The sequence below is a fragment of the Osmia bicornis genome, unplaced genomic scaffold, assembly GCF_907164935.1.
Source record: "Osmia bicornis bicornis unplaced genomic scaffold, iOsmBic2.1, whole genome shotgun sequence".
Taxonomy (NCBI): domain Eukaryota; kingdom Metazoa; phylum Arthropoda; class Insecta; order Hymenoptera; family Megachilidae; genus Osmia; species Osmia bicornis.
Genome location: NW_025791458.1, coordinates 150,197 through 177,629, shown reverse-complemented (window position 1 = coordinate 177,629; position 27,433 = coordinate 150,197). Strand labels below are relative to the sequence as shown.

Here is a 27,433-nt window from a genome sequence, read left to right as displayed (position 1 = left end):
ATAACTGGTAAATCAATCTCTTCCAGGCGGGAAAATGCGTCCGCCACTATATTTTCATTGCCTGAAACATGTTCAATGTTAGTGGAAAATTGTGAAATGAAGTCCAATTGTCGTTGTTGACGAGGAGAAGCTTTTTCAGCTCGTTTGCTGAAAGCATAAATAAAAGGCTTGTGATCTGTAAGAATTGTGAATTGACGGCCTTCGAGAAAATGTCTGAAATGCCTGATCGAATCATAAATTGCCAGCAGTTCCCTGTCGTAGGCGCTGTAACGTAGTTCTGAACTGTGAAGCTTGCGAGAATAAAAACCCAGAGGACGCCAGTGATTATTTTCGAGTTGTTCAACGACTGCTCCTATGGCTGAGTCTGAAGCGTCGGTTTTTAACCTCAGTGAAGCACAAGGAAGAGGATGAACAAGTAAAGTTGCTGTTGCCAAACTGCTTTTGCAATCTTCGACGACGCAATTAGACGACGTGGACGTTCTACAGTAGGAGGACCTTTCGTAACGATGTGATGATCAACTTGATGAACAGGTTGTGTAGTAACACGTCTAGGTGCGGTTATTTCAGGGAATTGAGAAAGGATTTTGCCGAAAGGATTATCTTTTTCCACTGAAGATAAATTAGCAGCGGTAACAGTAGGAATACCTGGTGAAGTAAGTTTGGTCAAACTATCACGCAGACATTGATGTTTAAGATCAATAAGAAGTCCGAAATGTCTCAGGAAATCTGCACCGAGAATTGGGCGTTGAACTTTGGCTACGCAAAATTGCCATTTGAAAACTCTACGAAGTCCTAGATCGACTGATCTAGTAATTACACCGTAAGTATCGATTGCTGAATTATTTGCCGCATAAAGTTTGTAATCAGTTGGATGAAGAGGTCCCTTACATTCTGCTCTAGGTAAAACTGATACGTGTTCCAGAAGTGCGATCAGTGATGAAAAGACGGCTTTTGTAACTAGGACCATCGTCCACCGTCTCTGCGACGGTCATCGGAGTTTTCCTGTGGTTTAACGAAATTACAAGATTGTTTGCAACGACGAGCTAAATTTCCAAATCTCCTGTGATAATAGCACATTTGGTGAGAATTCTGCGAATAATTTCTTGAAAATCGGCTTCTAGACGTGGAACGTTCTCTGCGCCTACCAAAAGGTTTATTACGAAATTGATTGCGACAAACATTGACGGTGAGAGCTTCGACCAAACGACGCAATTCAGCAACTTCATCTGACAAAGTATCTGGGGGGAGATTTTGACCAGAAGTTGTTGGCTTTGTATCAATAGCTGCAACGCTATTTGAGTGAGCCATCTTCAGAATTTTATCTGCTTGAAGCGCTAATTTTGTCAAATCCGTCATTTCACTTATCGCCAAAATTGTGCGAACATTTGACGGCGTCTGCTCCAAAAAAAGGCTACGTAAAATTGAGTCATTACACTGACCTGCACTGAGGTGCTTCATCTTCTGTAGAAAGACCGATGGCTTTTCATCACCTAGTTCATGACCATGCAGCAGTCTTCTAAGTCTAGATTCCGTGGTCTCAGCAAAGACAGTAGTAATCCTGTTCTTTATGGCTTCATATTTCCCGTTTTCAGGTGGCGATTCCAAGTTGTCAGAGAGTACAGGTAAAATTTCCTGCTCTAGATGCATGACCACGTACCTATACTTTGATTCTTCACTAACTATGCGAGCTACCGCGAAGGCTGCTTCCACTTGCTTAAACCAAAGTGAAGGATTTTCTTTCCAGAAAGGCGGTAATTTTACTAGACGGGCTGTTTCTACGTTGGCTTAAGGAGGACTTGGATAAATTGGATTTTGAAAAGTTGGTGGTTGAGGTACTGCCGCCTGTTCATCTGACTCCATCTGTAACTTTCTCTCATGTACCGGCGAATAAAACATTTTCTGAGAAAATTTTGATTTTTCTTCTTCCTTGTTTTCAAAATTGTCGTCGTACGTTTCCTTTTTTTTAATATCACGTCGGTTTTTTCCCTTTTGATCACGTCGGGGTCACCAATATGGAAGACTTATTCCATGTTTAAAATGAATGATTAAAGCTTTAATTGTGAAAATATGTATTTGAAAATATTGATATAAAGGAGGATACGTCTTTAAGTTTGAATTGATTTTTGAGGAATGAATAGTTACAAAAGTTATTCCAATTTGTTTTTAAAATAATAAATGAACAATAAACGAGACAGTAAAAGGTGGCGGTGAGAATTCGACAACAGCTGCAATCTTCCTTATCGACAACGGCCGCCACAGTGCCACACATATATACATATGTATGTGGAAGAATACATACAGTGAAATAACTGAAGTAGGGGAGTCATTGGAACGTTGTGGAGAGGGTAAAAATTTGTCCCACATCTCGCGAATTTGACATTACTGGCCGTAATACAGGGTGTCCCAGTTTTAACCGATCAAACTGAACCAGTATGTTCTATGAGTAAAAATAGGAAAAATATGTTATATAAACATAGATCTGACAACACTTTATAAAAAAGTTATAACCTAAGCTTAATTAACCTATAAATCATCATAACCGTACAGATATTTACACAATTCGATCTCTGCATTATCACGTTCAACTATTCCCAATAGTAAACATAAATAAAAGTAATCATAATAGATTTCATTAATGCCTTCGACTTACTGTTACATTCCGATGTACCAACAATTCTCGCTATTAAGCTTAGTCTATAACTTTTTTACAAAGCGTTTTCAGATCTATGTTTATATAACATTTTTTTTTTAGTTTTACTCATAGAACATACTGGTTCAGTTTGATCGGTTAAAACTGGGACACTCTGTATATATATATTGTGACCCGCAATCGCGTGGGTGCACTCTATATTTTACACACACAATGTTCGATATACAATTTTCGTTGGGCACCAGCCACTGGCTGTGGCAAATAAAGGAAAAGGGAAAATCGAGGGTCAACAGGGAACGGGTTACGCGGCTCAACCGTGGCCTACCGTTAAACTCACTACGCGAGGAAGTTCGCAAGGAGGATCGCTGAGGGAAGGGAGATCTCAAGGTAGGAAGGTGTTCAGGAAGGTTCGTATGTGTTACGCGATCGAGGGAATGACACAAGGGAACCGTACTCCAACGCACTCCTCACACACACTCACGCGCTACACTATAAACCGTTTTGAAAATCGCTATTCACTTTCTCTATATTCGCTAGTCTAACGCGCAAGGCTAATTAATGGCTCGTTGCCGCAGCAGCGATCAGACCGCCCCGTTACAACATTCAGGAAAGATTTCTTCGAAGAACTTTGTGAATGTGATCAGAAATCATTAACTTTAGGAAACAAGCAATCTGTAGAAGTGCGCGGCATTGGAAAAGTGAGAATAAAAAGTTGTGTAAACGGACCGTGGGAGTCAAGTGTAATAAATGGAGTGTTATATGTTCCCATCTGCGAAGAAACTTGTTCTCTGAAGGCACCATTATGCGAAAAGGTTATTCCATTGTCATGAAAGACAACATGACTCTGATTTATAAGGACAGCGACCTGGTTATGAGTACAAAAATGAAAACGAACAATCTGCATGACTTGAACATTAAAATAGTGATCTCAGAAACTTGTAACGTAGTGCAAGACAATCAAAATGACATTAGAAGATGGCATTGAACATGACACTTAAATATCCAGGAAATTAAAAACATGAGTGAGAAAAATGTAGTCGACGGTCTAAAAATCAACGACAGTAATTTTTAGAAGTTTACTTGTGAAGCTTGTGCTTATGGTGGGCAATGTCGTCTTCTCTTTGACAAGTCCAAAAGAGGAAAGCAGCAACCTGGAGATCTGGTATACAGCGATGTCTGTGGGCTTGCAAGTCAAGCACCAATCCGAGGCATGAGATATTTTGTACTGTTCAAAGATGCTACCACAAGCTATCGGCATGTATACTTCATAAAAAATAAGAGTGATGTCCTGGAGTATTTTAAAAGGTATAATGTTATTGTGAAAAATAGATACACGCACAACGTGAGGATCTTACATACAGATAATGGTCGGGAATACGTAAATAAGGAGTTTAAAGATTTCTTAGAGAAGGAGGGTATAGTTCACAAGTGCACAGCCCCGTATACCCCGGGACAGAATGGGCGTGCAGAGAGGGAGATTTGCACAATCGTAGAAAGCGCTCACTTAATGTTATACGTTCGGGACTTGCCACTGAATTTATGGGCTGAAGCCGTAAATTGTGCCGTCTACTTGTTAAATAGATCCGCATCGAGTCAGACTCCGAACATGACACCTTTTGAGTTGTGGACAGGTAACAAACCTCAGTTAGGTCATGCACGAGTTTTTGGCAGTGAGGGGTATGTGCATATTCCTAATCAGTCTAGAGCAAAGCTGGATAAGAAGAGTGAAAAGATGATGTTGGCATGTTATGACAACACCAATTACAGAATGTATGACGGTTGAGTTAGGGTTGACGGGGTAACCTCAGATCGGTCTGATTTTTTTACCATAGATAGCCCTTGAGATGGCGATCCCAACGGTGGTCATCCCATCTCTTAACTCGCGCCCGCCGCCCCGGTAGAGGTCAAAAACTAAAATCTTCCAAAAAGTGGTTTCTGCACTGATCTCAGTTAGCACATTAAGAAAAAAAGAAAGTGAAAAAAAATATAAAAAAATATTTTTAAATGTGAAAAAAATGAAAAAAATGAAAAAAAATGTGAAAAAAAATAAAAAAAAATCTAACCTTTTTTTTTTACCGTGGGGAAATCTTACATAAGATCCCCCGACGACCCTGGAGGAGGGCAGCAGGGAAGTGTCAGATTCCTACTGACTAAAACCCCGCGGCGACCTCCTCTGCGTTTGGCAGAGGCTCCGGGACCTGAGTGATATAACTCCGGAGCCTCCCCCGCCGTGCGCTAAAAGCGCCCCCCATCGGGGTCGCACCCGGTGCCGGCTCTATCGCGTGGGAACTGCGTGCAGTGGCGGCCGGGCCTCCCAGCCCGTACCGCCTGCAGTCCTCGCGCCACGATCTCCTCAGAGGCTACGGGGAGGAGCAACCCCCCGCCCGCCCGCGAGGAAGATCGGGCGTTGACATTCGCTCCGCCGGCTTCCAGGGCCGGCTACACCCCGGGTCCGCGTGCAATGGCGCCCGGGCAGGGCGCCCGCGGCCCGCCAAGTCGTCCCCCTGTGGGCTGCAGTGAGCCGTGGCCGATCACCCTCTAGGGGGACTCTCTTGGCTCTGCTGCCCCCCCCCCCCCCCCGCGGAGGCCAGCGCTACTCCCCACGTGGGAGGGACTGCCACCCTCCGCCCGGAGTCACCCGGCCCCCGGGGGCGGACGGAGAAGGGCTCCCGATTGAGAACGGGTTCTCCACCCGCCCGCCCCCGGATCCGACCGGGGTCCGGGCTCCTTTCGTCTGGGCTGGAAGGGTACACCGCGACCCTCCCACCCCCATAATAACCACCCCCGCGAAAATTACTCCCAGGAGATGGGAGGGCGCGCAGGCCCTCCCGCTCCACTACTCCATCCCGCATCCGTCGCGCCGGGGAGGCAAACAGCGAACGCCGCCATCGCCCCCCCGCAACCCTTACGGCGGCAGATTCCAGCGGCGTTGCGGCCGACGCCCGCGTCCTCTCCTTGAGGGCGATGACCTCCTCGCAAAAGGAGGTCACCGCCCTCCACTCCGTCTCGCCGGCACGTATCTGTCTCACGACGCTTGCCGGCGAGAAATCCTTCCAGATCTCCACCGTCAGTGGGTGGCGGGCCACCGCAAACACAGGACACTCCTCCAGCGTGTGCTGTGCGGTGTCCCGCGCCGCCGGCACAGGAACTCCCCGAACACCCCATGTCCGGAGAGCACCTGCGTGACTCGGAACGACAGGCTACCGTGGCCGCGGTCCCGCCACTCCGATATCACCGGCAGGACCGCCCCGACGGCACGGTTTCCGGCGGCAGCCCCCTCTGCTAGGGAGCTATGCTACCTGTCAAGAATTGAATTGAGGTGTTTTCCCGATCAAGGTTCTGGGGTAAGTGCCATGCCGTTCCTCATGGTCCTCCTACCAGAAGATGCAAGATCTTCCCCACTCCGTGGCCAGATCCTTCTAGATCAACCTTATCTTTTGACACGTGCCGTGCAGCACCATGACTTCGGGTCATCGGCCACACGCGCGTTCCTTCGAGAATCGGCGATCGAACTCTCTATCGCCGTTCCATAACCAAAACATCCGCGACTCTTAGAATTCGTCGCACCTCAAGTATCAACTACCGCCGGCCCAAGTCCGATGACAGACATATGGCTCGGGGTATCGATAACCTAAAGAATCCTAAGAAATCCTTGAAACCCAGGTCAAAGCCCCAAATGCATTGACCCTGCCACGTGTCAACCCTTCAACACGTGCTGACGCTAACATACCTTTCCGCCGCGACCAGCCGGGCCTGGCTCCGATGCTCCTCGACCGTCAGACCCGGCGGGTCCTCCCCGGCGGGTCCTCCCCGGCCTAGGGGAGGGCTCGCGAATACCAGTAAGTACTGAATTCGACCTCCGCCTGATACCGGAGCGAGATGAGACCCGCCAGGACCATCACCACCTCGTAGGAGATCGTGTAGTAACCCCGCACGATCCTGATGGCCAGACGGCCGTCCACCCGCCTCAACAGAGTGCAGCTGCGCCTGCTATCCGCCAGATCGCCGGCCCATATCGGTGCCTCGTATAGGGCTATGGACCGGACGATTCCCACGTATAGGCGGCGAACCCTCACGCCAGGCCCCTGAGGTTGGGCAAAAGGCGGCCAAGATTGCCCGCCACCCATTCCAATCGGGGAGCCAGGCGATCGAAGTGAACATCGAACCGCCAATGGCTGTCGAGATACAGGCCGAGGTACCGAAGACCCCGGCCGATCTCGATCCGGCATTCGTCGATCTCGAGGCAGAGCTGGGTCGGAGGGGCTACCCCACGCCGAGGCTCGAACTACCACATGGCCTCGGTCTTGTGCGGAGCCAGCTCCAGACTCAACCCCCGGATCGCGATGCGCACTAGAGCGACCCCCACCTCTGCACGGCGGCAGGTCCTCATCCAGTCCCGCCCGCTGGCCAGCACGAAATAATCGTCCGCGAAGACGGTGGCCCATACCCCGGGCGGAAGGTTCACCCGCAGCGCCGCGTCGTACCCGAAGTTCCATAAGGGGAGGCTCAGTACGGACCCCTGGGGCACTCCGCGGTCGACCTCCCTCCGGTGCCGCGCACCGGCCCGGCCCGTGAACTGGATTCACCTGCCATCCAGGAAGACCCCGACGATCCTCCGTAGATACGGGGGGACGTTGTGATGAACCAACGCCCCCCGTATAGTCCCGTGGAGCAGGGTGTTGAACGCATTTGTGACGTCCAATAAGACGCCCAGCGCCACCCCACCCCGGGACGTGGCCGACTCGGCGAGGGTGCACACCCGCTGAATAGCGTCTATGGTGCTGCGACTGTGGCGAAACCCGAACTGGGTGTCGACCAGATCGGGGCCCACGCTCGACAGGTGGTGGACGAGGCGGTTGGCGATGACACGCTCGAAGAGTTTGCCCACCTCGTCCAACAGCACGATGGGCCGGTATGCAGAAGGAGAATCTGCGGGTCGTCCGTCCTTACGCAGGAGGACCAGCCGCCCCTCCCTCCATATCGCAGGGAATACGCCCTGCTTCAACGCGGCGCTGAAGAGGCGGCGCAGCCTCGGACCCAGGACGCCGGACGCGATCACCCAGGCGCGGTTGGGTATGCCGTCCGGGTCCGGGGCGGTGTTCTTGGCCCCGAGCCTTCTGACGGCGTTGTCGAGCTCCTCCTCCGTGACCCCCAGGAAACCGCCCCATATAAGGGAGCAGAGGGGAGGAGTTACATTAGGTTAGGTTAGGTTAGGTTTTTTATTTTTTTTTCATTTTTTTATTTCTTTTTTCACTTTTTTTCATTTTCTCATATATTTTTTTCGTTTGTTAATTTTTTCATTTTTTTACTAAACAAACTTTTTTGTTTTTTCTTAATGTGCTCACTAAAATCAGTGCAGAAACCACTTTTTGGAAGATTTTAGTTTTTGACCTCTACCGGGACGGCGGGTGGGAGTTAAGAGATGGGATGACCACCGTTGGAATGGCCATCTCAAGGGCTATCTATGGAAAGAAAATCAGACCGATCTGAGGTTACCCCGTCATCACGAACCCAACCCCTGGAGGAAAAGATGGAAATCAAAGCTCGGACAGTGAAGACACGATGCTCCGTTATGACAGTAATGATCCTTTCTATGAACCATCCAAGAAGGTGAAAGATATAAGAAGTGAGCCTATCAATTTGAGACCCAGGCGTAATAAAAATCTTGAAGCAAACCTCATAGAATTTGCTATACCTTCAACATATGAAGAAGCAATGGAAAGCACCCAGAAGCAAGAATGGTCTAAAGCTATAGAAGAAGAACTCACCGCGCATGAAGAAAACCACACTTGGACACCAGTCAAGAGGACCAACCAAAGAACAATTACAACTAAATGGGTTTTTGCTATCAAGAAGGAGGAACACGGTAAAATAAAGCGTTATAAAGCTCGTTTATGTGCCCAAGAGGCATATTAATCGATTAAAAGGATTGGACTATCAAGTGACATTTATGCCTACTACTAGATATGATTCCATCAGAACTGTTCTTTCATTTGCAGTGTTACGTCCCTAGGTATAACCCATTTTCGTCTTTCGCCATTCCAATGAGGTCTTGCTCTGGAATCCGCGAAACATCAACGTTTTCTCGTTTAGCGACGGCCGCGATACGAATTCAGGGAACTCGCGGAATGCGATGGCGAAAACTCTTTGCTTGCAGGTTTTCGCAAGCAAAGAGCGTGACCTACTCCCCTTTTGGGAGTATAAGTTATCGGTGCAACGCAAGTACGCCAGTTCCGTGATAGCGTAAAGCAGAGACCGAAGTTCAGTCCGTTCGTGACCCGCAGTAGATCCGCGTTCAAGGCTACTCGAAACCAGGAAGATCATCGACGACGTGCTCGGCCGACGGTTCAACACGAGTGTATCGCCGCAATCTGAGATAGCAGATTCATAATTGGACCAAGTCCAGGAGTGCACCCGTGTGCTGTGCAGGACCACCACCAACCGCTTGTATCTCCAAGGTCGAGTCGTAGCCACGCGCCGCGAGTCTACTGTAACGTCCGAACCGCGAACACAGCGTAAAACGAGACCTCTCGAGTGAATGAACTGTGAGTGAATACAAGAACGAACGAGTGACGTACAACACCTGAAGTCAGCGAAGGGTATGTAACGACAAACGAGAATATATATATTATTGAAAATCCATACACGTATCAACAATTACTAAACGCCCTATCCTGCATCCATTATTACCCGCAAGGAAGGTACGCTTTAGCGTTTAAATCGGCAGAACCCAAAGATCAGAGTAACAGAGTAAGAACCACCCGTAAGGTGGGACGTAACAGAGACGATAACTTTTGGCAAAACAATATGGAGCCAAAATTAATTCAATTTTATTTATTGTGCATGTTACCGGAATTAATAGATAGCCGGTATAATAGGGGAATGGCCATTCGGGAACCTCAATTTATAACAGAGGACAGAGCAAGCTTAGAAAAGCGCAAAAGGTCTCTCTCGGAAAGTAGCACGAATACTGCTACTGTCGGGCGTCGCACTGCACTGTAAAGTGCAGTAACACTGACTCTGTTAGTGGTTCACAATTGCATGAAATAGCAATTGTACTCGCGGATCATACGATCTCGTGAGTTGCTCGACGCAAAAATACTGTTACTGTCCGGCGTCGCACTGCACTGTAAAGTGCGGTAACACTGACTCTGTTAGTGGTTCACAATTGCATGAAATAGCAATTGTACTCGCAGATCATACGGTCTCGTGAGTTACGCGATGCCATACTATATTTCTTAAAATTTGTTACAGATTTTCGAAGAAAGGATTCCCGAGAAGAGGTTTTTTGGAGCGAAGCGAGCGTAGGACTCTAAATTTATTTTTTCAGCTGAAACAATTTTTTTCTTATTTCCTTCATGAAATTATTAATGTCCTATATCATCTGTTTCCGTTAACTTTTTCTTTTTTCACTATTTATCTTCATTCATCTTCATTCATCTTTGCATGAACATTTTTGTCGTTGAGAAATTAAAAACAGTATTTTCCTTTTCTCGAAATAAATTAAAAAATTATATATAGGTATATTCAAGAAAGCATTACCTACCAGGACAAATGGACTGCAAATATGCTGTCTGATCACGTATAATCGGCAAGTATAATCTTACATAATTAATATTACGTTATCTATACATAAATAACTTTCTTCACAGATGGACGAGGAAGAAGAAGAAGAACAGAAAGAGGAAATGAAAAAGAAAGAGGATAGAAGAAACAGGAGAAAGAGGTATAAGGAACGAAGTCGGATAAAAGGGAAGAGAAAGGAGAATCCGAGGCCGTCAGCGTCGCAAGTAAGTAAAAGCGTTGATTCTTCTATGTAATAAATGTGGCAGAATTACATTTTTCGTGAAATGGAAATTATATCTACAACAGTAGCCACTGAATTTCCATGATTGCTTTTTCTTCTTATAAAACATTAATTATTATATTTCAGATAAAAAAAAATTCAATACCATAGCCATGACTGGGATGGCTGTCATGGTAATCGACGATGCAGACGCCGCGGAGAAAGAAGAGGCCGAAGCGAGCGGCGGGCGACGGGCGGCCAATTATTATTTATATACCTATATTGAAAATATTTAAATGAATAAATTGTATATATAGATCAATTTACATCTGTTTATTTTCCATTCCTTTTCTGAAATTATTAATGCCATGTAGTTTTTATTCGTATAAGTTTTATAGCCGCGTACGTTATGTGTACTACAGAGTCTCATCGAATCTGTCGTGGCGTGTGACTCGACATATGTATTTCTGCCGATCGGTACTACGTTGTTTCATTCATGATACTCCTTCTCTTTCTATCGCGCTGTCCTTTTCTATGTCCGTCTGGAATTAAAATCTCGCTAGGCTCGAGTGAATTCATTTTGCTAGATGGTCGGGATTGTCACAGGTGTGGCAACACCGCGACAGAACTCTCAAATGATGTGATTCGACAACTACGCCACCTCACTTTCGTTTATTATTCTGCATAATGACGTTAGATGTCACACCGTCAAATGTCAAATTTCTCAATTAAGTGTTTTCATGATTGGCCGATTCTTTCCAATGGCGCTTACATCGATTCGAAGGAGGCCTCGAAGGAGTCCTGTGCCCTTAAGGTCTTTCTAATAATTTATGTCGATGATGCCCTTGTCATTTTCTCTAATAAGGAAGTAATTAAAGAAATAATTGCTTACTTGAAACAAGCTTTTACAATCAAAGAGTTAAAGTTGTCATATTTTGTGGGCATGGAAATAGTAAGGAAGGATAGTTGTATTTACATTCATCAAAAAAACTACATCGAGCAAATTATTGATAGGTTTAATATGAGTAGTGCTAATCCTGTTGGTACTCCTGCGGACGTCAATATAATCATTACAAAGAACGTTGATGAAGAGACTGTGAACTTTCCTTACAGAGAACTTATAGGTTCATTGTTATTTTTGAATTCTATTTCGCGACCTGATATTTCTTTTGCGGTGAACTTGTTAAGCAGATATGTAAATAACTCTGGTCAACAACATGTCAATGCTGTAAAACGTATAATAAGATATTTAATCAATACCAAAGAATTATGTATAGCGTATGGAGAGAGCAGCGATCTGGTTGGGTACTCTGACTCTGATTTTGCAAGCGATGTAGATACTCGGAAATCTACTACTGGATATATCTTCTTAACCCCTTGCACTATGCGGAAACTCGGAAAAAGCCAGGCCAAACACGGGGCGCCCGAATGGTGGGGATAGCAGCCGAGCGGCGCAGACAGAGTGTCGGATTGCGAGTGAGAGAGAGACTAATTCGCAATCTCGATCACAAGTCAGACTCGTGATATTCAAGTTCGGCCTAAAATTTTCATCACGAGTCAGACTCGTCAAAATAGTGCAAGGGGTTAATGAATGGAGGACCAATTGAGATCCAGTCAGAAACAAAAGACTGTTGCCCTCTCTACAACAGAGGCTGAATTCGTTGCTGCTTGTGAGTCGGCCAAAGAAATACTTTGGTTGCAACGACTATTGACAGACTTGGGTCAAGTTCGTGATTGTACTGTATTACACGTCGATAACCAAAGTGCAATTAAATTGATCAACAATCCTGTTGTCAAAATCAAGTATCTGCAGAGTAACAATCAGTTAGCAAATATTCTAACAAAACCGCTGCCCACCCAAGCCCTTGTTTTTCTCAGGGATCAGCTTCTTGTGCAATTCTAGATAACCTTTGTATACCGCCTATCCCCATAGCGATATATTGTTTCCCGTTATGATCAAATTGTTTTGGTTTTAGAAAGGTAAAATTTTAGTCGGAGTGTTAAATAGAAAATTTTCTCCCTAGACAATACGTCATGTTTTTCAAATGTAAAGTTTAGTTTCTTTTTATTTTCTTTAATCCCCCGCTAGAGCGCCGGTGTGCTGTAACGGAAAAAGCCATGTCCTTCTTTTGTACGTAGTAGCTAATAAAAGCAAGTTATTCAGAAAATCTAAATTTATTTCCAAGCAGAAACCATAACATTTAATAGTAATATTGTCCTTTTTTTCATAATCATACAGGTGATTATGAAATTAACATTGCTCTTTTATGTGCAGCGTAGCATTGATGATAATTGGTATATTGAAATATATTTAGACAATAAAATTTGCTTAATTAAATTAGATTAAATTCATAAATAATTTCATCGATTTTGAAATGTTAATTTATTGAACTTGAAACCCAAGTGACGGTACGAATCACTATGTCAAGTGCAAATGCATGAACCTTTCCTTCGATGCAACGGTAAAGAACAGACAAATTTTTCGGATGGGCCTATAGCGTATCTCCGTATCAAAGGAACAGCGCGCAGCAAACCGAAACTCCTCGCCTATAGTCGCCCAGTCCTATTGCCGAACCGTTTCTTTCAAGAAACAAAGAAATGTTGAACGAGCCAGCTGTAACACGCTGTAACATGCTACGATGCACCGCCTGCCTCTTCGAAAGGATAGGCAACGGTAATACGATACGGGCTTTTGGCATTGGTGGATACCCGACTTAAGGACGCGTCCGCAGCGCGGTTGGCAGATTTTTACGGAACCACGATACGACGATACGCTTACGATTACGATACGATACAAACAGCTTATGAACACAGAATACAATTACGATTACGGATTACGATTTTTATGTACTCTGGCGCGTGAGTGTGTGTGTGTTTTGTCTGAACTCTGTATCGTTTTTTTTCTTGTTTCTCTGTCCTTCTAATAAACGGATAGATAATAAAACATTCTATTTCTATAGTATTGTACGTTTATGCGTAGATGGCACGCAGTATTATTCCGCGGTAAAACGTAAGTATTTAGAATAAGGGAGCCACCTCCGATTTCCGTTCATTAAGGGGGTAGACACGGCACGTGATCTCTCCGATTCGAGACGTCGGTATTACAGCAGTTTTTTCGTTGGGCCTGGTGGAGCCACTTGCGTGGTCTGTTACGAATTTGATAGGTTTAATTCTCAGCTAGCTTGCGCGCAACACGATCTAGGAAGGCAACAGCGCCTCAAGTATTTTTACAAACACATTCAAACGCTCATCTGCATCGCCAGAGGCATCGCGACAATACGGCTGAAGAACAAAATCGAAACATTGACGCGTGTTTAGAGTGAGATGTACGGTAATCATGCTATCCTTCTTTGAACCTAAATGATAGAATTGTCCCGCTCCGGTAAATTCTAACTGACTGAACGCATGGATTTTATATAGCGCACCGTAGCACGCCTCGCTGCTGAAAAATACATACATATATGCCTACTCTGAAGAACCGAAGGAACGTGCAATCTGAGAATTTTTTTAGAAAAAGTTATTAGCTTCTTTAAATAAATGTTTTTTAATTCACAAAAGCATACAGCGTCACGCAATTGGGACAGTTTATATCTTGAATTTGGTAAGAGATAGGAAAAAGCTGTTCATGTAAAAGTTCAATGGTATGATAATGTTTATTTTTCTGACTTCATTTTCTTCGTGAATGCAACGATGCACTAAAAAAATGCAGATGCGCTTTTTATTGATGTAAATAGAATTGCATTTTTTTCTTTACTCGTATCAACTCCTTGAAACATTCTGCATAAAAAAGTACTATTAGAACTAATAAATGGAGAGGCCTCGGCTCCTTCTCTCATCTCCCCTCGCTACTATTCCCTCTCACTATTTTGCTGACGCGCCTATATCTAACAGTACAATGTTTAAAAAACTAATATTTCGTGAGATATCTCATACTTTTCATATGTCTTACCATTCAACTTTTACATCAATAGCTTTTTCCTATCTCTTACCAAATTTAAGATATAACTCGTCCCAATTGCGTGTCGCTTGTATTTCGAGAAACCTATAGTAACTTTGTTTTTACGAAACTAATAAAAAATACAAAGAAGTCAATATTCTGAGTGAATACAAATAATTTAAATAAATAAATATCTCGTATACAACTTATATAAACGTTTGCAGAATTATTGCAAACAGGAGGTATATTCTTCTTTTGTTATACCTCCTCTTTGAGCGAGGTTTGTTATGGGGTGCTGTGAAAAATCCAGGCGGGCGTCAGTCAAAACCTAGCGAAAAGGGACAATCTCAACATTCAGAATGAGAGAAGGACACCATGACTGTAGTGCGTCTCACTCGGCGTTGTTGCCTTTTTCGCTTGCTTTCGCTTGCCTTCAGTCGAGTGACGTAACCAAGCTAACGCCTGATTTTGGCTACGATTCCAAATCGGCAGCCTTCTTAGTTAGACACCACCTTATAACTATTAGCTGAACTGAATTTGTCACATGAATTGCTCTGTATTATCCACAAAATGGCGGAACTGGTCTGTGAGAATGCTTTTACGGGCATCCGTTATTCGTCCTTATTTCGCAACAAATGAAGACAAAATAGATTTTAATTTACAGGTAAGGGTTGTGGCTAGACCGCTCAACTCATGATTTCAATCACCGCACTCTTTTAGTGGCCTAAAAATGCTTCGATTCCGCGAATGCATTTTGTCGATTTTTTACCTCTACTTTAAACACTTATATTACTAAACATCAACATAATCCCACTGAAACATGAGTTGAGCGGTGTGCATTGGACCTTCCTCTTTCGAATAAGCCCTCACCCAGCCCTAAATGTTCTCATGCAAGGACGAATAATGGAAGCGCGTAAACCCATGTTTATGGCCATTTTTGCCGGTAATGTCAACGCGCTACTATTGCCCGTGTCTACCCCCTTAATCCCCACATGTGTTTTCGAAGTATCTAAAAAAGTCCGTCCCAAAGGGGTTTGGGGTTATTGTCGTCGTGGGGGCTGGTGTGTTTAGAGAGCGAAGCCCTCCAAAACAACAGAGGAGATCCTAGTTGCGATTTATTCACTCTTGGAAATATTGACAGTAAAGCGCGTTATTTTCTTAAATATCTCGAAAACTAAAAGAGTCCGACTATTATATGTATACGAAAAAGTTGTTCAGAATGACCACCTTGACAACATATTTCAAGGTGATCGAAATCGGAGGTGGCTCCCTTATTCTAAATATTTTACCCAATGACGATTAGAGAAGGATAGGTTTACGCAATTCAGTCAATAGGACCATCATTTGTTTTTTAATGTAATTTATTCGTAAATCATTATTTTTCATTATAATTAAATGCTATTTAATTTGATTTAAAATAAATTTCAAGTTCTGAACATTTACGTATTTTATTCAAATTTTTTATTTAAAAAAAGGGTTCCTTTCTCCACCCTTCCCCGGTTCACGAGATTTGATAGCCCCAAGACTAAAAAATCTTAACCCCGTTGTACGCTCTTGACGTGTAAATTTCATGTTTATGGAACTTTTTCTATATCATTACAAATAACAGATATATATATATATTCAGGTGTTCTTTTTCTCGTAACTCATTTTATATTTTAGTAACGAAGTCTTATATTAAAAAGTTATCAGTAAAGACTTTGGAGTTTCTTTTGATATGGAAAATTTGCAGTTTCCATAATATATAATACATATTTTCTGAAACATCATGTACAATACAGAATCAAAATGTTTGAACTATCATACAAAAAAAGTATCGGTTCAATCAAGATTTTACAATTAGTATCCATTTGTTTTACAGAGGTTGTAATATAGCGAGTTAAAAACATCACAGATAAAATTATTACGTGTATATATACTTTTTACCAAAGTGTTATAGCCTAACAGTTATGAAAACTGTTACGTATTGTATATTAAAACTATTTCTAAATTTCTTTTACAAAAAGCTAAAAATTTTGTATTCAGGAATGATTTAATTAGATGTTGATTTTCATTACTATAGAAATATGAAATTTTTGTGAATACTTATGTTTCTGTTTCAACGTTTAATGTAATTTTGAACTTTTTACACAAATAAAGATGATAATTTCGTGATCAGTGATATATTAGGAAAATCACTTGGTCGAATAATTAACCGAAGGAGACGTTAGTCCGAAAGAATACTACACACACTGATTCAGAGATCGAAACGATCTATGCATTGAAACTATCTATACTTTAATAGAGTTAAAATTCACCCAGATCTGATGATGGACGGTTAAATATAAACGTACCGAAATGATTAATAAATAATAAGTGTTATTTTATATTATTTATTCTACGCTGTCAACAGCAGCAGTATCATCAAGAGTATGTAACCAGTTAAAAATCATCATATTTCTTTCGTATTTTGATAATTGATTTCCTCGTTCTCTTTCGACATCTTTAATGGTCAAAGCGTGATTTCGTTCCTTTCGCCCCGGTATCGAGGATCCAGTAGCCGCTGTTGCTCCGGGGACCAATAAAGTAGTTCCAGAAGTTGTTTGTGCTGCACTTGCTACAACTTCTAATTGGTCTAAATTGAATTCACTTTGTGAAAGTCGCTCCAAAGCGCGATATGTCGTTAGTAATCTGCAAAATACGAAAAGGCTTTTAATTTTTAACTTTCATTAGAATTAATTGTTTCTTTTATCAATTACATGCAGTAAACCAATAAACTAATTCTTTTTCAGGGTTATCTAAGTTAAGTGTTAACGGATGATCAATGTTGTCTTAAATGTTCTGTTCTACACAATGTCAATTTTTACTTATAGCTCATCCCGGAATTTATTACAATTGATTCTTATCGACAATGTTACTTGAAATGTCCATTAATCTTTTCTATTCATACTTGATTGTATAGCAGTTGCGGGCAGATCAAGTGCCCGCTGAAGATCTCATGAGCACCTGCGTGCAGGATACGAGCTGTGATAGGGTGATGAGATAGATGTGTAGGAAATAATTCAAATTGAGAAAGTGACAATGAGTAGAGGAGAGGGTGCAAATATGGGATAGGGTAGAAATACGAGATCCCAAGGTTTTAACCTGTACACAGTATTGACTCTTTTAACAAGGATTGTTTATCAAGTATTACGACGAGTAAAATATTCTCCTTTAACAACCATTGCTTATAGGTATCACTGTTTTGTTTAACAAACGTTTTAACTTTTGGCCGAAATAGAAAATTTCTATGTCTGCTGTTTAAAGTGAAATTTACTTTGGTTTATTTTGTAAATTTTAAAAAAGCAAAACGGTTAAGTTATACTATAATAATAATAGTATTAGTATATCAAAGTGTAACGTCCCGCCGATAATTTAGTTTAAGAGTAAATTATGATATTGAATTAAATAATGTTTGGTCGATAATTAATGTATTATAGTAAAACCTCGTAGCATTAGATGGCGTGCACGCTCGCGTTAGTAATAAGAGTAGGGAGGCTCGCGTTAGTAATAAGAATAGGGAGGTTTGCATTAGTGATAAGAGTGGGAATGCTTGCGAGGCACGTACTGTGCAGAGGTAAGATGTTGCGGAGGCTAAGGAATGCGGGTACGATTGGTCAGAGTTTTCTAGTCACCGCAAAGTCTAGTGGTGTGTGTGCGTAACAACGTTGGGACTAGGCGGGACAGACCGAGGAGTCACTCCTTAGCCTCCGCAACATCTCATCGGTGTACAGTACTACCCCCTCATTATCATTATTATAATTAAGGGACCATCCCGAAGTGTCAATTTCCGATTTTGATGAAACTTATGTATAATATAGATTTCGATAAAATATTTAACACGTATTTTTTTGTAGCTGCCAACATTCATGTTAAGGGGGTGAAAATAGCCTCCAAAGTGGAGGGTGAGAATCATATTTGGTCGAATATCTCGGAAACCAGCAAGGCTAGAGGGATGGTGTACATTGCAAGATTATGTATTTTTTTATAAGAAATCCAAATATGAAAATGGATTTCAAAAATTCGCATTTGTTTAAATAATATATTAAAAAATGGCACTTTTTTGTTAACTTTTCCGTTCAAAAATTAATGTATCTCCCTGTAAATTTCAATATGAAAAGTATAGTCGCAGGTACAAAATACGGATAAAATGGAATTTTCATTTTTATATTGTAAATATAGTTAACGTGGTCGAATTTTTATTCTTCATGATTTTTCTATTTATGACAATTCTGAGACTCTCTACATTGAAAAATAAAATGGATACCCCATATTCGTAACCTCTCCTTTACTCATCAGTGTCTGAAAGTGCAAGCCACTTGCACTTCCATACACTGCCACCCCTCCCGGGCGCATCACTGTTATACAGAAACGATAGAGACAATTAGAAACTACGATTAAACACATAATTTAGACTAACCTTCGACGTATGTAATTTTGGCGAACCTTTTTGTTCACGGACCTCACGAAATCGGCTCCAGTAAAAGGTGCCGGTGGTGGTGGCGCAGGTGGGGGCTGTGGAACCGATCGTGAATTTGAAGATTGTTGCTGATTTTGTTGTTCTTGTGCAGCTCCTCCGTGAGGACTAGGAAGCTGCGATGTATTGGCTACCGGTTCACCGATAGCAACCCATGTACTACAAGATCTTGAGGTATGATCAAGGCGTGTATGTTCCAAAAGTAAAGTATTTCTTTGAGCAGTATCGAGAGCCAACGCAGACATAGCGGCGCGCAATCCGCTAGGGCCTGATGCATCAGGACTCGGTAGTTGAGATACATCGCTTGTACTAAAACTTTTACGCAGACCGAGTGCCGAGGAAAGTACACCACAGCTTCGAATCAATTCGTTTTCTTCTTCGAACCAAAGAATTTCCGGTATATTCGCAGGCCTAAAAACAAAATTAACAATATGTTATACTACTTAAAAATATCTTGAAAAATTTATCGGTCAACGCATTTAAAAATTATAAGCAATTAAAATTTCCGAAAATCGCGACTTGTCATCTAAGAACGTGACTAGTTATGAAAAGTCGCGATTTTCGAAAATTTTAATTACTTATAACTTTTAAATGTGTTGGCCGATATTGATGAAATTTTCAGCACACACATAACTTATCTGAATCTACAAAAGAAATATTTTAAATTTTCATTATAGACTCACATAAAAAAGTTGAAAAATTACCATTCACTATATTTTTTCACGATTTCAACAAATTGTAATTTTTTAAAACGATGAAAATACATATTTTAGTGAATTAATTTTTATAGCTTCTCAAAAAACCTCAAGTTATTTAGTCCAATTTTAACCGAGGTATTCTATTTTGAATAGTGTTTACTCACTTTTGCCTCTCACTGTATATCGATACTTTGGTTATCGATACAATTCAGAAATATGCCCACCACTATCTGCGAGGAAATGAATTCTGGACGCCTCGCCTCGCATGTAAAAACACCAGCGATAGTCATTTTTTTAACGGTTTAACGGTTTAATTGCGTCGGGACGTTATACAGTTACTATTATATACAGGGTGTCTCATAACTCCTGTAACACCCGGAAATCGGGGATTGCTGAGGCGATTCTGAACGACTTTTTCCTTTACTAAAATGTTGGTTGAAGCTTCGCTTTTGAATTATTAACGAAAAACACTGGCCAATAAGAGTGCGCGTAGAGCGTGCACTCAACCACGAGAGCGTTGGCTCTCAATCGCGCTCGGTCATGGTCGTGAAAAAATGCATTGGCACAACGTGGATATCGAGGGAAACGCGCGACAAATGTTACAATTATTCGGATTATTAAATGTGGAATTATTCGGTATTTATGAATAACCCACTCTGTGCCAATGCGTTTGTTCACGACCACGACCGAGAGCGGTTGAGAGCCAACGCTCTCATGGGCTAGTGTTTTTCGTTAATAATTCAAAAACGAAGCTTCAACCAATATTTTGGTAAAGGAAAAAGTTGTTCAGAATCATCCCAGCAATCCCCCATTTCCTGGTGTTACAGGAGTTATGAGATTCCCTGTATATTTGTTACAATATCGATAATAAACCGAAAGTCTTATTTATTTACTTAAGCGTATCAACGAAACTAATAATAGTTTTTCGAACAGAACAATTGCGCATTTTGCGTCTCTTTGATCGTCTAGTACTTAAACCCCAACAAAGACTTTCGAGGTGTTTGATTTCTCATTCTTTTAGTACAGTTGCACTTATGTTAGGCCCAAACACAAACGTCAGACTCATGTGCAGCTTTATCACTTTATTTCGTTTGCCCTTCGCTGATTTATCTCCGATAGTTTATTCGTTTATTTGACATTATGGTGATCTCAATAACCCTTATGAAGGACGCATGAATATTTTTAAATAATCTTGTAGCTACCATTGAATGGTTTTTAAGACACTACCTATTTGTTTCTTTTGCATAAATCATTCCCGAAATATTAAATTTAAAGTTTAACATGTCGCTGGTACAGGCACCATCCGATGTAGAGTAAATCGAGATTAGAAGTAACAAGGCGTAAAAGTAACAAGTTACGCAGTTTACAGTGTACCGTAGACATTAATGCAAGTATTAATTACACGATGAAAAATTGCAATCAAAATGGCAATATTGAAAAAAGACAGATTTTGGCCTTGACTACGATAGAACAACTCCTTCACAGAACCTGTAATTGAATGAATGTATATCATCAATGAATCGCTGGTTTGCACTTGTGGTCCGTGTAGCAGAATTGGAGAAAAGAAAAATTGCCAAATTTGAAAGTAAGACTGTTTAAAGCATTCTACCTAACATTAGCTTTGTAAGATTGTAAGATTAGCTTTCAACTCGATCAATTGTAAGTTTTCCTCACAAGAAAGTCTTTGTGAATTTTACGAAACAGAGTCGTAAAATCTACGCACATGTTTGCTTTGGAAGCGGATTAATAAATCTGATTTTCAATCTGATAAATGAATTTCGCTGGCGATATTTTGTCCCAAATCGGCGGAATACAGTGCTCGTACCAACACAAGGACGTTCAAACACAAGGGGAAGCAAATATGTAGTATGCGTACGTTCACTAACTAAATTGTAACTTAGCTTCTTTGAATTTTACTTCGAATAAGGGTATTTTATTGAGCTATGTATAATACTATTCAATAGCTTCTCAAAAACACCCGTTGTACATATATCAAGTTTCAACCCTTTAGCTCAACCGGAAGGGTAGTTACAGGATAAGAAAGAAAAACTGGTTTTTGCCATATTTTCCCTATTTAATGGCATTTTAAACATGTTCGCTTATAAGTGTGAATTTTTTCAGACTACGCTAATCCTAGTCGTGAAAAATCAAAAACACAAAAAAAGAAAATCGAAAAATCAAGATTTCGAGTAGAAGCTCTTGAGACACTAGATTTTTACTTTTATAGTAATTAGATATTAGCATGACTGGTATCTTCAGAGTTTTTTAGTCTGGTGCGCCGTGTTTAAAAAAAATCAAAAGCTGATATTTTAGATATATTTCGTTCGATAAGACGAAAAATACTTTCAATTTTTACATTTTCTTTACACACTTATTGTTAGTGTATTATTTGCTTTTTAATATTTCTACACTGGACGAGACTGAAAATTAACTCGAGCGGACTAAAAATCTGCGAAGCTACTATAATATGTGCCTCATGAATAGAAATATCTCTGATTTTTTTCAGAATTTTTCATGCACAAATATAGGAAAAATCAAAATGGCAATATTGAAAAATTGACTACTGAAAAATTACTACACCCCAGGTGAGATACAGACCTGAAACTTGGCACAAATTGTTTTTTCTTGATAAGCTATCGAATGAGCCATCGCAAGTCGCATTTGGTTTGGGGGCACTTTTGCTCAAAATGATCTCAGTTTTAAAGTTAAAGTACTTCATCAACTATTGGTTTTCTGTTAATATTTTACCTTATTACTTTTACATGTTGATTTTCATGGTGGCCAGCGGTAGCTAGTGCCTCAAATTTTTTGAAAATTGAATTATGTACTAGAAAAAGAGTAGAAATGAGTCCTCAGCATTATACTAACAATGTAAAACAACAAATTCCAAATTTGCAAATTAACTGATCGTATGCTTAATAATAATTAGTGCTTTGATATGTCTAACTGCACAAGTTCATTTCTATATACGTAACGTGTTAATTTGGTTATAGAAAAAGTTGGCGGAACACTAACATCACTAAGGTTATAAATCCAATAATAACACATCTTTTATTCAAAATTATACAGGTATTACATGTTACATAACAGCGAAAAAAGGAAGCAATAATTTACAAAATATTATATTTGTAAAAATTGTAGGTACCAAACTAAACTAATTTTTTTATAAAACTTTCTTTGGCTGAAGTTCAGTATGGTGACAACGCCTTACAGGGGTATGACATATATTGTTATAAAGAGGGAGTCGAGGGGAGTAAAGATCCGAAAGTATTATTTTGAGGAAATGAACGCTTACCGAGATATTTGCAAAAAACTGCTACTACCACTGCATCGAGGTCTTACCTGTACGTGCACGTCCCTGGCAGCGCATGCGTAGGCATGGTGCTATCGCTTATGTATGTATGTATGTACACTCACAATCAGTCCCATCGAAGTTGTCGCACTAACCCATTCACGCCGTGTTAGTGAATGTGTAGCAAACTTCACTGCGACAACTTCGATGGGGCTCAGTCTACACTGAGTTGCAATGAACTTGTCGCAGTGAAGTTGGCTCCAGATTTACTGACACATTCACGCCGCGTCGGTGAGACGATGGGCGAGATCGACTCACCGACGCGGCGTGAATGTGTCAGTAAATCTGGAGCCAACTTCACTGCGACAAGTTCATTGCAACTCAGTGTACACTGAGTTGCATTGAACTTGTCGCAGTGAAGTTGGCCACGCATTCACTCACCGACGCGGCGTGAATGCGTTAGTGAATTTGTAGCCAACTTCAAGGCGACAAGTTCAATGCAACTCAGGATACATACTTAATGTCTCTGCACATACAACTCCGGCGGTTATTTCAAATGTTTATAAGGAACGAATCTTAAAATGTTTTAACTACACAAATCTCACATAACTGTTTATGTTCAAGCAAAAATCACAGTTTTTTTTATCTGTCGCAGTTGTTATCACTAAATGTTACTATTACAAGCTGGATATACTGTTTTTATGTCTTCTATTAACTGTTACAATGGATCGAGCCACATATAGGCACACATGTGTTCTGCAAGATCCTCTTTTCTATATCCTGCATTTGTTATCTTGTATTTCAAGTGCTTCCAGGACCCTTCAACCTTTTGTGTATTTGCGCCTGTCTCTTCATTTACAAATCGGCCAGTGCCCATTTGGCTATGATTCACCGTTTTATGCTTATAATTCATGCCGGGAATATTTTCGAGATCATTATATCTTTTCCAGCAATCGGTCCATATTTCCGTACCCGGTGCTACGTGCTTTGTAATTAAATTATTTAAAGTATCCTTATTTCGTTTATTGTCCGGACAGATTTCCAGTCGGTACCCAGCCCCATCCTTTTCAATCATTCCTAAAATCTAGTTGCCTTCTTTCGGGCGTCCTCGATTATACTTCCTTTTACCCACTAGCGATTCGTCGATTTCGACGATCTTTCCTTCGCCGCCGATTCGTCCTGTAACTTCCGAAGTAATATCTGTTTAAAATGTAAGGAGCCTGTGTGATCTGCTTTTCATCGACAGAATGCATTTGTGTGCCGAGTTTGTCATGAGGGTTTGCAGGGATGCACACTGTGTTAGTATCTACCATCCTAAATCTGTCTATGATATAGGGGCCACCGTGCAGGTACGGCTGTCCCTGCGTTTTCCTAGAAACGCACGAATGTTTATAACAAATGAATCAGACGACGCCGATGTACGGCATTCTCGATCGAGCGATTGAATAATAAAGTCTACAAATTTCAGAAATGGGATCAGAATCAGTTTATGTATAATTATTTATGGTTTAGTTCATGGTTTAGTTTATGTGTTTTAGTTCGAATGATTTTATGTGATTTAAAAACTTTACGTAACTTTATGTCTCTTATGCGACTTTATGTGGACATTCGTTTTACATAGTTTTACGTTACGGAAAATAGATATTTTACGGGAAAAGACAATTGTGAAGCGTGAAGTTTATTAAGTGATTTTAAGATGAATTCGAAATTATCGGTTGCTGACTTGAAAGAGAAGCTGCGAGGAATGGACTTGCCCACGTCGGGCACTAAAGCTGAATTAATGAATCGTTTGCTAGAGGCAGGGATTAACCCAGTTGATTTAATGATGGCAACAGTTTCGGGACGAAAAGAAAATGAACGTAACCCAGAATGCGTCCAAGAACACCAACAATTAGGTGAGAGGTCAATTGATTTTACTAATCAGTCAGCGCCGTCGAATTTACAAATATCTGAGATGGAATTGTTACGACGAGAGAGAGACGTAGCCGACCGAGAGATTCAGTTACTTAGAAGAGAATTAGAAATATTACGGTTTATGCTGCGAGAAAATAGTCACTCGCCAACGCATTCCAATTCAACGAAATGGAAAGATGTGAGGGATATGATCGGAATTTATGACGGTAACTCCTATGACCATGACATTTGAGAAAAGCAATTATGGCAATTGATTTATAATTACGCTCTCGACGACTGTCTGCTAAAGCATTGCTGTGCAGCAAGTTGACGGGAAAAGCCCTTAAGTGGTATCATACGCAAAGTGATTGTATCGAGATGAACTATGATCAGCTGTTGAGTGAAATAAAGAAAAGGTTTGGACAACGAGTGAACAGTTTAACCTTGCGACGCAAATTCGAAGCTAGAAGGTGGACGCCGGACGAAATATTCGCCGACTATCTGCACGATAAAATGATGTTAGGAAACAGGGTTCCTGTCCCTGATGACGAACTTATCGATTATATTATAGACGAGATTCCTAATGAGAACTATCGAACTCAGGCTTGCATACAATGCTTCCAGTCCACCGACGCGCTATTAACGGCTTTCGCTAAAGTATCAGATTTATCGAGTGAGCCGGCACGGCGCAAGTTTGTACAACAGAACGAAGTTCCCGCATCAGTAAGACGAACTGGTAAAATTGTGAAGGAGCAGAGGGACACTGCAACACCTCGCTGTTATAATTACAGCTCCGTGGGACATTATACAAAGAACTGCCCAAAACCGAAGAGGGAAAGAGGATCCTGTTATACATGCGACAAGTTTGGGCATCGAGCGCCGGACTGCAGCAAACCGAAGACGTCAGCTGAGAAGGTGAAAAAGACAATGAGTTCCTGCGCACCATGAGATTAGGTTGGAGTGGGAACGATGAATTTTGCATGTCGGTTGCTGCCTTATTGGATTCAGGTAGTCTTATTAGTGTAGGCTTTTTAACGGCGTTTGGAGCCCATGAAGGCACAAGGTTAGAGATAGTCCCTTCCGACCATGTGTTCGGGCTTACAGGTTCGTTACTTTTCGATCGTGGCCGAGTCATAAAATAGCGGGGACTCGCGGCCAGGCGACGACGGCCAGTACCTCTGAGTTTTTAGGGGGTGCAAGGCAGAACGTTTCTTGGGCAGTTACAGCGCAAACACGGAAACGAACGGCCGGCTCTTCAGCGAGCCGTGCTACCTTTTAAAAATATACATATAACCATATTATAGTAGGACTTGAAGTTTTATTTAGATCCTGACAAATTCCTAAAGATCATCCTCTCCTACATTAGCTTTATTAAACAAAACTGTTTATCTGAAGGCGCATGGAAAGCCAATGTACCGACGGCTGAGTTTAGCGGCATAAATAATAGCCCGTTAAAAATTTTGGGAACGGTTGATGCTCGCGTTGCTCTTAACAATTGCGAAAATAATATAACTTTATACGTTGTTACAAATAAAACTATGCGTAGAGGAATAGCGCTAGGACGAGACTTTATGAAAACCGCTAATCTTACGTTGATATGACGCGAAGTTCAGGAGATTATGAATATAGAAGTAGATTCGGAAATTAAGAATTTAGAAAAGCAAAATACAAATATTAATAAAGATTTGCCGATCAAAATAAAGGAACGCGCCAGCGAAAGGGTATAGCCGGATAAGATGGTCAAAAGTGTCCCCAACCCAAATTCGACTTGCGATGAATCATTCGATAGCTGATCAAGAAAAAACAGTCTGTGCCAAGTTTCAGCCCTATATCTCATCTGGGAGGGTACTTACGGGTAAAAATGTAATCGCGAAGTTTTTGGCCAATTTCTCCTATTTAATGACATTCGAAAATTCTGAAAAAAATCAGAGACATTTCTGTTTATGAGGCACATATTACAGAATTTTTTCAGATTTTTAGATTGAAAACTGAAGCCGTGAAAAATCAAAAACGTCAAAAAATGCTGAAAAATGGCGATTTTGTATTGAAGTGTATTTTTTTTTATAAGTGTATATTTATCACCCCCAGTATAAGTGTTATTTATATCACCCCTTCCATAAGCTTTTAGGTAGTTACCATCTCCTACACGAACCCCTGTATCTTTACTTAATGGTTTATACGATATAAACCACCCCTTTTTATTATGTGTCGTGTGGTCTGAAGCTCCGGAATCCATGAACCAAGTATCTACACTTCCTTCTTGCTGCTGCATAGATGCCAATGCTCTGCTAATAACCTCAAAACAAGCCCTGTACCATAGGCACCTTCTTTGGCATTTGCAGTATTGCTTCGGTCACGAAGGGGACACACCCTTATCCAATGACCAGGCTGGTGGCACTTGTGACACATTCCAGGCTTCGCGGAAACCTTATTGTTCTTATTATAGTTTTTCTGTTTCTTCTATTAGCTTGACGAAATTCTTTTATACCCAATCTAGCAATTAGATTCGATTTTATGCGCTCTGCTTTGACAGTAGAGTCCCACGCACTTACAAAATAATCATAGCTGGGTGGCAACCTTAGCAGAATTTTTGTCATTATCATATCGTCTGTGATACTCTGACCTGCAGCATTCAGCTTAAACGCCAGATCTTCCAGTTTGGCAATGTGAGTTCATCAGATC

The 27,433-nt window shown here is 41.3% G+C and overlaps 2 protein-coding genes and 1 long non-coding RNA gene across 8 annotated transcripts in view; 1 reads left to right on the top strand and 2 right to left on the bottom strand.

The window, feature by feature from the left end:
• Positions 1–957: 957 nt before the first annotated feature.
• Positions 958–1,647, bottom strand: LOC123989256. Its single transcript, XM_046289976.1, has one exon. It carries the CDS (start codon positions 1,645–1,647, stop codon positions 958–960), a length of 690 nt encoding a protein of 229 aa, XP_046145932.1.
• A 7,579-nt stretch (positions 1,648–9,226) lies between these two features.
• On the top strand, positions 9,227–10,434 carry LOC123989183. Its single transcript, XR_006830474.1, has 3 exons — positions 9,227–9,249; positions 9,905–9,954; positions 10,172–10,434. It is a non-coding gene; the product is annotated as an uncharacterized LOC123989183 (long non-coding RNA).
• A 6,291-nt stretch (positions 10,435–16,725) lies between these two features.
• LOC114881094 overlaps positions 16,726–27,433 on the bottom strand; it is a 51,306-nt gene continuing 40,598 nt past the window's right edge. For all 6 annotated transcript variants that reach the window (XM_046289879.1, XM_046289878.1, XM_046289883.1 and 3 more), the window contains 2 exons: positions 18,812–19,279; positions 16,726–17,043 (listed from right to left, as the gene is read on the bottom strand). In XM_046289879.1, coding sequence (XP_046145835.1) covers positions 16,746–17,043; positions 18,812–19,279 — 766 coding nt within the window. In that variant the 3' untranslated portion in view covers positions 16,726–16,745. The remainder of the gene's footprint in view (positions 17,044–18,811; positions 19,280–27,433) is intronic.